The following is a 14,615-nucleotide window of genomic DNA, read 5'->3' on the forward strand; positions in this document are numbered from 1 at the left end:
TAATCTCCACATCCAGTGTGGGGCTTGAACTTAAACCCCGAGATCAAGAGTCACATGCTCCACTGACTGAGCCAGCCAGGTGCCCCTCTTTTTCTTTTTTAAAAGAAGACTATTTCTGAACTTACGTTCATTTAGAAAAAAATACAAAACAAAAAACAATTTTATTAAACTGAAACATGCATAACCTTTACCCATTATATAGTTCTTCCATATTATCATACAGCCATTTTTTTTTTTTTTAAGTAGAAATTTAGTTGTTACACATACTGGTTTAGTGCATGGGCCTTCATTCTTATGTGGTAAGCATTCTTTACTTCTAATTATCCCAAATAGTTTAGATTTTTCAAAGTATCTGGAGGGTATTTATTAGCACTGTTTGCAATAATTTTTTAAAAAGAACATTTTAAGTGTTTGTTAGTAGAATAATTAAATGATTTATAGTATATCCATACTACAGAAATAGTGTGCCATTAGAAAATGAAGTGGATTAACGTATTAATATTTGCTGTATTATTAAGTGAAAAAAGCTAGATGCAGAACAGTGTGATTCTTGTTGCATTTTATTTACATATGCATGTTGCAAACACATGCATGTGTGTGCATATACGTACTGCATCTAGTCTCCCTCTTCCTCTCCTTTGTTGTTTTCTGGAACAAATCAAAAGTAACTGAATACTGGTTACTGCTTAACTTTGGGGAATAGGTGTGGGGAGATAAAAAGCTTTTACTTTTCATTCTGTGTTTTCTAGTTACAATTGGATGATGGGTATTAAGGAGGGCACTTGGTTGTGATGAGCACTGGGTGTTATATGTAAATGATAAATCACTAAACTCTGCTCCTGAAATGAGTATTACCCTGTATGTTAACTAACTAGAATTTAAATAACAACTTGAAAAATTTTTTATTACATATTATTTTTAAATGCTAAAAAAGCTTGCATGGGTAAAGGGACTAGGGTACCCATTTTTACATTCTTCTTCATAAAGAAGAAATATTTTAATAAATAATATTAACAATTTTAAAGGAAAGGTAATAAAGCCGTTAGGAGAAAAAATAAGTATCTGAGTTTCCCAGGTAATTTTATTAAAATGTATACATTTTTATAGAAGGAAGATTATTTTTATTTCTTAATGTTTTATAGGTTATTTTTTAAACGCTTGTTATGTGGAAAACTGCAAATATATATTTAAAAAGTGAATAATAGATCTAAAGTCTATGAATCTATCACCCGGCTTCAGTAGTTATCAACTTAAACCAACTTTATGTCATATATACACCCACCATTTTTACCCCCTCCCATTCTAAACATAGATTTATTTTGAAGCAATTTCCAGCATATCATTTCTTTTGTAAATATTTCAACATGAATCTCCAAAAAATGACTCTTAAACATAACACATGTCACCATAACAAAATTTGATTAGTAATCAAAGTAGGCAATGTTCAGATTTTCCTGGTTGTCTCATAAAATCTTATACAATTGATTTGTATAAGATCCTCAAGATTGCTGAGATGTCTCTTTTGTCTACTTTATTATTATTTTTCAATGTTTATTTTGAGAGAGAGTGTGTGTGCACATGGGGTGGGGGAAGAAGGGCAGAGAGAAAGGGAGAGAGAATCCCAAGCAGGCTTCAAGCAGTCCGTGCCAAATCCTACATGGGGCTCAAACTCACAAACTGTGAAATCATGACCTGAGCTGAAATCCAGAGTCAGACACTTAACTGACTGAGCCACCAAGGTGCCCCTGTTTACTTTAATTCGTAGTTTTTCCTCCTTCCTTTTTCTTGTCCCTTGTAATATATTTGTTAAAGAAGTCAGATTGTTTATTTTGTAGTTTCTTACTTTTTAGATTTTGTGTCATTTCATGTTTTTCCCCCCATGTTGTCTGTATTTCATATATATTGGTAATTTATGAGATTTTTGGCAGAAATATTTCCTGGTGGTGTGGAATACTTCTATTAGGGAACTCATAATGTCTGCTTGTTGAGCTTTTTGTTGTGCTAACAGAAATCAGTGATCACTGCATAGATCCGTTATTTCATTAGTGTTCGTCAAGTGATGATACTCTAATTGCGTCATTCTATTCTTCTCTTATGAATTGGAATACTTGCCGAGAGTGTAGTCTCCCTAAGCAGCTGTTTGATTACTCTAAATCCAGTGGTATGCATAATGAAGGGAACATAAGTGTTTGATTCTTTCTCTTTACCAGTTTTCAAAATAAGTTTGGTTCACTAGCATACTACAAAGGCAACTAATGAGTTTTTATTTTTATTTATCTGAACTCACAGATTTAGATAGATTTGTGTCTTAATCCATTGTACTTTATTATGGTTGCTCAGATTATCTCATTTTTAACCAGTTGGAGCCTCTACAAGTTATTGACTCCTTTTGGCATTATTTGTTGATAGTGTCTTTGCTTTTTGTTCTGGCAAGATGTTTCAGGCTCATCTTATACATTTCATGCCCCAGACCTGGAAATGGACATCCTTTAGAAGAAGGATCCTTTTAGGTGGGAAATAATAGAGACTACAGCCTAGACATAGGGATCCTCATTTGCTGTTGGTTTGGTCATTGTTTCTAGGCTGTTTTAATGAATGGAGCTAGGATATATATATGTGTGTATATATGTATATATTACACACATATATATGCATATATATATCCATTTTTTAAACATGAGCGTTCATGAGTTCACACTGAAATTTTTAATTCAATATAAATTATAGATTTTTTCTTTTTAGATTTCAAATCTGTGTATAATTAAAAGCTTGAATTCTCATAGCATTAACATATTTGTTATTTTGTATGTATGTGATTGCTTCAGAATAATGATACAAAAATTCTTCATAGCAACATGTTTTCATAGCAATAGTTTAAGCTTTTTTACTTGTTTGTTTGTTTGTTTTTAGTAGTTATTTTTGTTTTTGTGGTATATCCCAGTCAGGATGTACAGTCAAATTGCCTATTTTAAAGTCACTTTATAGTTCTTCTCTGTGTGGTTGTGCTACCAGCTTGATATACAGAATCACTTGTTTAATTTTGCTTTTGCTTTTCTTGTGATTTTTTAAACTTAATTTTTCTTTTAAAATTACATACAATGTTGACATGGTTTTTAAATAAAGTATATAAAACCAAGGTATTTTCAGAGAAATCTAGCTTCTTTCCTGACTTCTCTATCCTGTTCTTCCCTCCCTTTTTTGCAAAGGAACCAGTTAATTTTTGTGTATGTGTTTTCTTTCCATTTAAAATATATAAGCAATATTGGGGCTCCTGGGTGGCTCAGTTGGTTGGGCATCCGACTTCAGCTCAGTTCATGATCTCACGGTTCATGGGTTCAAGCCCTGCTTTGGGCTCTGTGCTGACAGCTCAGAGCCTGGATCCTGCTTCAGATTCTGTGTCTCCCTATCTCTCTGCTCCTTCCCTACTTGTTTCTCTCTCTCTCTCTCTCCCTCTCTCTCCCTCTCCCTCTCTCTCTCCCTCTCCCTCTCTCTCTCTCTCTCTCAAATATAAACATTAAAAAATTCTAAAAATATATAAGCAATATTAAAATATATGATTTTTAAATATCCTTTATTTTGAGAAAGTGCTGACATTTTATTCTTTTGTAATGTAATTCTTTTGTAATGTATTATTCTTATTCTTTTGTAATGTATTCTTTTGTAATTGACATAGTAACTTATAATTGTATCTGTTTCATTTCTATAGTTATCATCAAATCTTGTAACCCAGTGGTGTTTAGTTTCTACAACTACCTTCGAACTCATCCTTTGCTTATTCGAAGAAACCTTGCCTCCCCTGAAGGAACTTTGGCAACCTTAGGTCTCAAAACTGAAAAAAACTTTGTTGATAAAATTAACCTTATAGAAAGAAAATTGTTCTTTACCACTGCAAATGCTCATTTTAAAGTTGGATGTCCTGTTCTAGCCTTGGAGGTACTCTCCAAAATTCCAAAAGTTACCAAAATATCTGCCTTACCTTCAGAAAAAGGTCAGCCTGACTATATTTCTAAAAAGACAGATGATGTACCTTCAGAATCAAAGACTCTGAGTGATGTCAGTAGAAGTTCTGGCATTGATTGGTCAAATGTAACTTCATCACAGTTTGACTGGAGTCAGCCAATAGTAAAAGTTGATGAGGAACCTCTTAATCTTGATTGGGGTGAAGAGCATGATAGTGCCTTAGAAGAAGAAGAAGAAGAAGAAGAAGAAGATGCTGTTGGCTTAATAATGAAAAGTACAGATGCCAGGGAAACAGATAGACAAGATCAGAAGGCCTCAGACCCTAGTATGTTACTGACTCCTCAGGAAGAGGATTGTCTTGAAGGTGATACTGAAGTTGATGTGATTGCTGAACAACTAAAATTCAGAGCTTGTTTAAAGATCCTCATGACTGAACTAAGAACATTGGCTACAGGTTATGAAGTAGATGGTGGAAAACTCAGATTTCAACTCTATAACTGGCTTGAAAAGGAAATTGCTGCCTTGCATGAGATATGTAACCATGAATCAGTTATTAAGGAATATGCCAGTAAAACGTATTCTAAGGTAGAGAGTGATCTTTTGGACCAGGAAGAAATGATGGACAAACCAGATATAGGTTCCTATGAGCGCCACCAAATAGAAAGACGGAGATTGCAGGCTAAACGAGAACATGCAGAAAGACGAAAGTTGTGGTTACAGAAAAACCAAGATCTCCTCAGAGTGTTTCTTAGTTACTGTAGCCTTCACGGGGCTCAGGGTGGTGGTCTGGCCTCAGTAAGGATGGAACTCAAATTTTTGCTACAAGAATCACAGCAGGTATGAACTTCACTTTTGTTTTCATTCTTGGTTATTTTAATAATTTTAGTCATTCTTTTTTACTAGTTAATGTAAATATGCCCATTTCCTCTATTCATAGGAGGCAGATATTTATGCTCTGCATGTGTCTTTTTAGATCGAAGTTATAGTGATTATGAGTAGGCTTAACAGCTTGAGAGCACAGCTGTTGTCATACTCGCCTTCATATCTTCTGCATCTTACATAGCAACTGGTACAGATTGGGTGCTCAATAAAGTTTTGTAGAATGAGTGAATAAATACTGCTTTTATTCAGATGTTCATCACCAGTGTTTTTTTAAAAAAATATTTATTTATTTTGAGAGAGAGCGAGAGCATGAGTTGGGGAGGAGCAGAGAGAGGGAGAAAGAGAATCCTAAGCTGACAGTGCAGAGCCCAATTCGGGGCTTGATCTCAGTCTCGTGAGATCATGACCTGAGCTGAAATCACGAATTGAATGCTTAACCAATTGAGCCACCCAGGCGCCCCTTATCACTAGTATTTTTATCATGTAACTATTTTTTTAAGTTTATTTATTTTGAGAGAGACAGAACGTGAGCAGGGGAGGGGCAGAGAGAGAGAGAGAGAGCGAGCAGAGAATCCCAAGCAGGCTTCTGGCAGCCAGTGCAGAGCCTGACATGGGGCTCGAACTTAAACAAAATCATGAGTTGGATGCTTAACTGAGCCACTATTAATTGATTTTTTTTGTCCTTCATTTTAACTGTCTTGAAAAAAAATCCACTGTAACCCACAGGAAACTACAGTGAAGCAGCTCCAGTCTCCACTACCATTGCCTACCACCCTACCTCTGCTTTCAGCAAGTATTGCTTCAACAAAAACAGTCATAGCTAATCCTGTATTATACTTAAATAATCACATCCATGATATACTTTACACTATTGTTCAGATGAAAACACCACCTCATCCCAGTGTTGGAGATGTGAAGGTAATGTAAAGTTTATATCAGTTGATATTGTACACATTGAGAAGGTAAATATGTTATACTTGTCTTCCTGTTGAACTTAGAGGAAATATTGTAAAGTACTCTTAATGTGCTGCTTCCCCAATCCTAATCAGTTGAAAACTCTTTGTCCAATGAACGTAATTTAAAAGGAAGCATTCCTCTTAATTATGGAAAAGTAGTTTAAGACAAATACTTTTTTGATTATAAAATTATTTTTCTAGACACTATTCTTATCTCTTAATATTCCTTTCAATCTTCCATTTCCATTAAATGAATCATTAATTTAGAAATGTTTATGACTATGTGCCAGGATATTGTGAAAGTATAAGCTCAGGGAGTATCTTTGAGAAAACTACGATTGATCGGAAATATCCCAGAGAAAGTATCCTCGCTACTATTTCCCTGATGATTGTGTTTGCTGGAGGCTGTGCAGTAGTGAGGGGCCATCAGGTTTCAAAGAGTTACTACCTCCAGATGAAACCCATACCCTGTGCTGAAAACTTAAGAACAGATAGATTCCAAAAAACAGTAGGAAGCTTGGCAGGATTTGGAATTGATCAGATAACCTCTGTGCTAGCCTGTGTATATTTGTGCTATGCTTTTTCCAGTTCCAGTGGTTGATGTCCCCAACATCTTTGTTTTTTATTTATTTTACTTCAAAGGCATGTTTGACCTCTAGGAGTACATTCTTCTGAAGGACCCATGAGTTACATCAACCTATTAGAGACTTCCAACCCATAGCATGAATTAATCTGTATTAGTATTTAAGCAGAGATTACTTAAATTATTTGTTAGGTGAATATGGACACTTAGAAAAGGCACTAAATTCTAAGTAAACGTTTCCATTCCTAGAAATTTGTATAAGACATTCAAAGAGTATGAAACTATTTCTAAGTTCCCTTCAAATTTTAAGATTTTATGGGTCTGAAAATGTTGATTCAGTGTGGCATTTTAGGATGTACTTTTGATAATGATAATTTTTAAACTTTCTAAATTTAAAATTCTAAGAGTATGCACTACTCATAAGTACTAAATAAGTTACTTGCTTTCTGAAAACTCAGCCATTTCATACAGTGATTGATATATCTAAACATTTAATTCATTTTTATTGCTAAGATCAAGTATTTATTTTCATCAAGGGAAATTTTGTAAGGCAGTTTAAAATAAAAGCTCTGAAAATTGTATACTTATTTTTATTCTTCTTTTTTTTTGGAATACTAATCTTTAAGCTAATCATTAGCAGGTAGAACAGTTCCAGTAATAGATGAACATTGGCACTTTGCTCAGGGTCTGGTAAATGGCAGGCTCACAGTTAGTAAATATTTGATAAATGTGTTCTGAATCAGTTAGCTTTGTTGTGGGCATTCATATTAAGTTGGGTGAGTGTTATTTTATAAGTTTTAAAGTAGAGTTAGTAGTCTTAGGATTTAGTGTTATTTATGATATTGCCACTCTGCTGGGTATTTTTTAATATTTAAGATATTACTGTTGTATAGAAATGTTAGTATAAAATGTAATTGTGGCTGTTTTGGTTTTAGGTGCACACACTTCATTCACTAGCAGCATCACTTTCTGCATCAATTTACCAAGCATTATGTGACAGTCATAGCTACAGGTAAAAAAAAAAAAAAAAAAAAAAAAAAGAAATCATGCTAAATTATTAATACAGCAAAAACATTAAAATGTGCTGGAGTTTATATCAAAGTTCTATTTCCTAGGGATGGACATATCCTCAAATATGACTGCCATGTATACTCTAATAGATGAGAGAGAATGAGAAATAAAATAACTTTAATTTAGCTGTCACCTAGTAACAACAGAGGCATAAGAAAATGATAAATAGTAAATGGAAATTATCATCATCACTGTCTTTTTTGATTTTAAGAAAAGAATTTTTCACTATTTACTATTTTTCTTTAGGAACCATTTCTTTTAGCATTGGATTAGCTCCTATATTGCTTAACTGTTTTCAGTTGGAAAAGGAAATACTTTTTAAAAAATCAAAAAGGACATTTCTTAACAAAGAATTACTAAAATCATTTTTTCTTACCCATTTACATATAACATAGAAGTCTTTGAAAATGATACCGATGAGAAGTAATGGTTTAAATTTTTCTAAATGTCCTATTACCTTTATTAGTGTATACTGTACATTTTAATGATGAGGGCAGCATAAGTAGTAAGAAATTGAATCACTAGAAAAGATGACCCAGATTTAAATGAATTAATAAATGAAAAACCTTGTAATATAAATAGAATCATATTAAATTTATATTAAACATATGTCTAGATTTTTTTTCTTGTAAATTCAGGAGCCTCTTGTGAGAAGATTTGATACAGGCCTCAAAATGGCCTGTACTCTGCTTTCAGTTCAATAAGGATGCGTCAGAAATGTAAATAAGGGAAAAAGAGTTTATTTAATTTACTATGATCATCATAATGATCAAAGCCAACTTGTTTGATATCAGTCACTGGTTAAAATGGCACTAAATGAGAATTCAAATAAATATTTTTTAAATGTGTATTTTCTCATCCTTAGGCAATGATTGACCCTCAAGGGAGTTAGCTTTACTTTCTGCTTTTGTATTTTCCCCAGCTCCACAAAGAGGAGAGAAATAAATATTTAGTCACATTTGGCTTTAGGATTTGATATTTCTAAAATATGATTCTCCAGATTGTAGTTCATATTTTAGTTCAAAGTTAAGGTTGCACAACTTTGCAGAGCTAAGAAATGCAAGAAAATAGCACCCTGAAACTTTCTAATATAGTCTAGTGCTAATAGTACTCTTCTTACTTTCAGACTCTTTTTTTTAATAAAAATGGGTGAATATAGAAAAGATTTTCAACCAACTTGAAAAGTTTTTAAAAGGAGTAAATGTCATTCTAATCATCTAAGATAAATATGTATAAAGCACAATTGCCAGTTACCTCTGTTAGGGTGATAAATAACCAAACCTTATTTGTTTTAGCAGTCAGACAGAAGGAAACCAGTTTACAGGAATGGCTTATCAAGGACTTCTTCTAAGTGATCGTCGAAGACTCAGGACCGAAAGTATTGAAGAACATGCAACACCGAATTCTTCTCCTGCTCAGTGGCCAGGTGAGCATTTAAGTGTTTCGGTTTTTAAACCTTATTTGGCAATTCCATTTTAAAAAGTTACTAACTGGTTTCCTGATTGTTGTTCTTTGTGGAATTGGTGAATGGTTTTTTTATTTGCTTGTTTTTCATGATGTTTCTGCCATGGGTTAGGAATTATTAAGTACTGTAATGTTGTCTGAAGACTCAGGAAGTTAAGGCTTCAAAACCCAGTTGTGTTGACCAGCATAAAAAACCAAGGTTTAACATCTTTCACAAGGGTGAGCACATCCTCTTCCTTATCCTTAGAAATTCCAAATTAGAGAGCAGTATCACAGAGACATTTTCACAGATGTATCAGAGAGAATACGATTACTCTCAAGTGTAAATTTGTATGTTGGGATAAGAGTGACCATTCTGTGCTGTCTGCCAGTCCTTCTCTTTTTCTGGTTAGCTCTTTTTCTCATCATCCACGTCAGTTATTTCAGACTTCTCCACTCTCTTCATACCTTTTCCTGGTTTGCTGTGTCATTCAGGTTTTACTCTACTTGCTTTATAACTCTGAGTTCACATATTAGTGATTGTTGTGAAGAGTGGCAGTAGAAAGAGGTGACAAACTCAAACTGGATATTTAAAATTGATTTGTGTGTAAGTTTCTAGAAACATTGTTTCCATTTTCATTTTTATTGGAATAAATGAGACTTACAAGAAATTGAAAAAACAGTACAAAGAATTTTTGTATAGCCCCCACCCAGATTCTCCACATGTTAACATTTTGCCATACCTGCTTTAGCATTCATCCTTCTCTTTCTCTCACTGTGTGTATGTATTTACGTATTTTTTTTGAAGTATTTGGGAGCAAGTTGTATACATGATACCCTTTTACATCTAAATATATCATGAGTCTTTCCTAAAAACATTCTCTTACATAACTTTAGCACAGTATTCAAATTCAGCATCTTAACATTGTACAATATTGTTCTTCTCATCTGTAGATCTTTCAGAAATCTCTCCAGCTACCTCACTCGTGTCTTCCATGTGACATTTAGTTGTAATGTCTCATGAATCTCCTCTGTCTTAGAGTAGTTCTTAATTCTTTTTTTTTTTTTTTGGTCTTTCATGATTGATACTTTTGCAGAGTAGTAGACAATTATTTTTTAGAATGTCCCTCAATTTGGGTTTTCCTAACCTTAGTATTAGATTCAGGTTGTATATGTTTGGCATGGATACCACAAGAAAGATACTGTGTGCCCTTAGTTCAGACTGTCAAGAGGCATATGACGTCAGTTAGTTCCATAATTGGTGCTATTAACTCTGATCACCTGTTAAGGTAGTTGCTGCCAAATTTCACATTTGTTAAGCTAATATTTTTTCTTTGTAATCAATAAGTTTCTTTTGAAGAGGTAGTTTGAGACTGTGTAAAATATTATGCTTTCACCCACTAATTTTAGCATCCATTCTTTCCTGAATCAGATATTATTGTGGGGATTACTAGATGGTGATTCTTCTGATTTTATCATTCCTTTTACTTTTAGTTGAAATTGTACTATGAGGAAGAGCTTTCATTTCTCCCCTTTTTATTTATTTATTCACTCATTTATTACATCAGTATAAACTGTGGGCTTATTTTATTCCATAGATTATAATCCATTTCTGTCATTTATCTTGTTGCTCAAATTATGGATATATTACATAATATGGATACATAATTTTGGTTAAGTTACAGATTTGGATTTTTTCTTCTGGAGCTTTTTGCTGATACACTTCTTATGATATTATATACCCATACAGGTGTGAGCTCACTCATTAATCTCTTGAGTTCAGCTCAAGATGAAGACCAGCCAAAATTGAACATTTTGTTGTGTGAAGCTGTTGTTGCTGTTTACTTAAGTTTATTGATACATGCTCTTGCTACAAATTCCTCCAATGAATTGTTTCGACTTGCAGCCCACCCATTAAATAATCGGATGTGGGCTGCTGTTTTTGGAGGGGGTGTGAAGCTTGTTGTGAAACCTCAAAGACAAGCAGAAAATATTGCAGGTAAGATAAATTTGATACCAATTAATATATGTAAATGTAAATAATTTCCAGTGCAAAAGTAAAAGATTTTCTAATGTTACAAGAATTTTTATTTTGAAAATCAGTGATGTTTAAAATCTCATCACTTAGGTTAGAATAGTAAATAACTAAACTCATGTTCAAATAAAAATAAAGTTTCAGTTGAACATTTTTTGATAAACCAGGACAAATTTGAGGAGGATAAAAAAGAAATAGAGGACAGGTGAAGGTAAGTGAGGAGAGTGTTAAAGAATGGAAAGGGAAAAGGATAGTTTTTAGAGAAAAAAGATTTAAATAAATCATCATAATCTTTACAGAGCATGAGAACAGTTGGCTTCATATTAGGTTCATGGTCATGTGCAAGATAGCTTTTCCAGTCATGCATACGGTTTTTAAAATTCCATTTTCTGCCTTTTTTTTTTTTTTTGGTATTTTTTATCCCACTTTTAAAGATGGAAGGATATGTAAGGTGTAGACTGATGATATAGGAAGAGTTTCCATCTTGGTGCTGAAACAGAAATCATGTTAATTCATCCTTGGAAATTATCCTACTACAGATGGGGAATCAATGGCACAAAGAGTGTAAATGGCACTGGCTCTCATCTGTGTCCTTACTGCCCAAGGTTGAATTAAATGAATAAGTTTCTGTATACGTCAAAGTAGGGGAGGATGTCTTAGCCACTTTCATTGCTTTCACTCCCCCGTATGTGGGTGGGTGACTCTTCGTCTTTATCTTGTTCCTACCTTGTTGTAGCCAACCTTAAATTTGAAAGTTTTCCCCTCAAATCACTTCTTTCTCTTTCTGAATTTTCTATTATTTTTTTTTTCATGGTAATCCATTCATCAAGTCATCCATGCTTAAAACTTCTGAGTGCAGATTCATATTTGCATTCATTTAACACCTACTACGTGACAAAGCAGTGTTGTCGGCTTTGGGATGAATAACACAGACAACCCCTTACCTTCATGAAGCTTACATGTAGTGGAGGTTAGCACACAGTAAACAAATTAACAAATAATAGTATTTCAGTTATGATAAGAACTATGATAAAAATAAAGCAGAGTTAAATGGAGAGTCATGAAGGAAAGGGAACAGTTTAATTAGAATGGTCAGAAAACACATTTCTGATGAGAGCATGTGAGCAGAGTCCTAGAGAAGTCAGGGATCATACCATGCAGATATCTGGGGTCAGAGTCTTTCAGGCTCTGTAATTTCAGGCAATTACAGATGGTGAAGGGAGTACCAAGGTCATGAGGCATGAGGTAGGACTGAGTTTGGCCTTTTCCAGGAACTACAGAGGAGGCCAGAATGGCTGTTTTAGCTGGGGAAGTTTGGATGGAGATAGGGTAAGACAACCAGCTGGGAGCAAGGTCATTTAGGATGGTGAAAACTTCAGTAGTTATTATAAAGAAAGATAGGAAACTATTGGCAGGGGTGGCCTAGACTGATTTAGGTTTTTCAGCTCTAGCTGCTATGTGGAGAATAGACTATAGAACAAGAATAAAAGAAGGGGGCTATTGTAATGGTCCACTTAAAAGATAATTGTGGGTTACCATCAAGAATGAATGCATAAACAAAATGTGGTATATATATATGTGTGTATATATATACATATATATACACATACATACACACACACATATACATACCTACATACATACAGTGGAGTGTTAGTCATTAAAAAGGAACAAAGTACTGATACATGCCATACCAGCATAAAGCTCAAAACTATGCTAAGTGAAAGAAGCCAGACACAGAAGGTCATGTATTTTATTATTCCATTATATGAAATATCCAGAATAGGTAAACCCATAGAGACAGAAAGCAGATTTGTTGTCCAAGGGCTAGAGGGAGGGAAGAGTATGGAGTAACTGTGTAATGACTCTAGAGTTTACATTTGGGAATGAAATGGGATGAGAATGCTCTGGAACTAGATAGAGATGGTGGTGGCATAACATTGTGAATGTACTAAATGACACTGAATTGTACACTTAAAAATCTTTATTTTTATGTAAATTTTACTAAAAAAAGATAAATGTGGTTTAGCTGAGAGTGGTAGTTGTAGGGTGAAAAGTGGTTATATTCTGGCTATAATTTGATATTGCTGATGGATTTGTTGATGAATTGTATGTGGGATATGATGGAAGAGGGAACAAGATAGAATTATCATTTCCTGTGACTAGTTTTAAGAGAGGAGCTGTTGACTTCTACTTTCTGGCCTTCCTCTAGTTAGTTCCTGAATCCTTTTGGTGTTACTTTTATGTGTTCCTCATATCTAACTCTTCTCAGTCTTTACTACCCACTGTACTCGTTCGCTCTTCTTACATCATCATCTTCCATCTTCTCTGTCATTGACCAAGCAATAGTACCTCACCCTGTGACTAACTTAAGAAGTGTTTGTGAGGATCACCATAGGATAAGCTCCCAGCTTCACATCCACAGCCTAGTGCCAGCCCAGCTCTGCACTCTTCTTGTTATTCCCCTCCTCAGTCAACTGAAGTTGACTCCTTGTCATCCGGGGGAAAAAAGAAAGCAAGATTGCAAGCTGCCAAATAAAATGTATGTGTTTATTTAGGATCTTAGGGATTGCAGTCTGGGAGACACCGAGTCAACCAAAATCAAAAGCATGCTCTGGAGAGACAAAGGAGGCTAGAGTTTTTAAGGAGGAAAGAGGGAATTTACAGAAGTTGTTTTGAAGGAAATGTGATTGGTGCTGGTATAGCTATAGTTACATTCATCTATATGTGATTGGTTGCTAGGGCTGGTGTTAGGTGGAAAGTCCATTCGTGTCCATTCTAAATGCAGCAGATGCCTCGGCTTTTAGTGGGGTTCAGCAACAATTACAGAGAATGTGAGACAGGAGATGTGCATAAGCCCCACTTCCTCAATGTCCTCTTGGGTTCATTTTAAATAACCCTCTTAGCAGTGTTTACTCCATTATATTCCTCTGTTATCATCGTCATTCACCTAAACTTCTAGTTACTGGTTTCTCTTGTCCCTTCTTTTTTTTCACGTGGAGCTTCTCCCTTCTTTTTTAAAGGCATGCTTTACATCCTATAGCTTCAGTGAATCTTTCTTAAACAACATGGCCAGAAATAATTACTCAAGCACTAATGAATATGTCATGTATTTAATGCATTGTAAATAGAATTACTTTAATCTTTGTTCTGAATAGCATACAGTGTGCTTCATGGCAAGATATTCTTTTATGCTCTATCCTCATGTGTGTCTCTGCCATGGTTCCTGGAAAACTAATGCAGATACAAGTAATTTAGTCTACACTAAAACGTGGCAGGAGTATGTTGAAAGGAAAGTTAACTTTAACTCTAAGATAAATGCTGTTTTCTCCCTCTATCTTTATTCAGCACCTCCTGTTCCTTCCGAAGACATAGATAAACATCGTAGAAGATTTAACATGCGAATGCTCGTCCCTGGACGACCTGTAAAAGATGCTACCCCCCCACCAGTGCCTGCAGAGAGACCATCTTACAAAGAAAAATTTATTCCTCCTGAACTTAGTATGTGGGATTATTTTGTTGCAAAGGTAAGGGGTTTAAGGAATATAAGCTTTTATGTGGGTTTTTTTTTTTTATTCTTATGTGTGCATCACATAGCAATGGTGAGGCAGCCTCTGGGTGGAACAAGTATAGTTTAGATATTTAATTTGTCAAGTCCAGAAACTGAATATTCATTCAGGGATGA

The 14,615-nt window shown here is 34.5% G+C and overlaps 1 protein-coding gene across 4 annotated transcripts in view; it reads left to right on the plus strand.

The window, feature by feature from the left end:
• DMXL2 (Dmx like 2) overlaps positions 1-14,615 on the plus strand; it is a 156,633-nt gene that overhangs the window by 124,238 nt on the left and 17,780 nt on the right. For 2 of the 4 annotated variants that reach the window (XM_043555425.1, XM_043555427.1), the window contains exons 24-29: positions 3,707-4,797; positions 5,569-5,760; positions 7,317-7,393; positions 8,748-8,878; positions 10,646-10,894; positions 14,279-14,457. In XM_043555425.1, the coding sequence (XP_043411360.1) occupies positions 3,707-4,797; positions 5,569-5,760; positions 7,317-7,393; positions 8,748-8,878; positions 10,646-10,894; positions 14,279-14,457 (1,919 nt within the window). The remainder of the gene's footprint in view (positions 1-3,706; positions 4,798-5,568; positions 5,761-7,316; positions 7,394-8,747; positions 8,879-10,645; positions 10,895-14,278; positions 14,458-14,615) is intronic. The other 2 variants (XM_043555426.1, XM_043555428.1) reach the window with 1 other exon arrangement.

This window comes from Prionailurus bengalensis, chromosome B3, assembly GCF_016509475.1.
Source record: "Prionailurus bengalensis isolate Pbe53 chromosome B3, Fcat_Pben_1.1_paternal_pri, whole genome shotgun sequence".
NCBI lineage: Eukaryota > Metazoa > Chordata > Mammalia > Carnivora > Felidae > Prionailurus > Prionailurus bengalensis.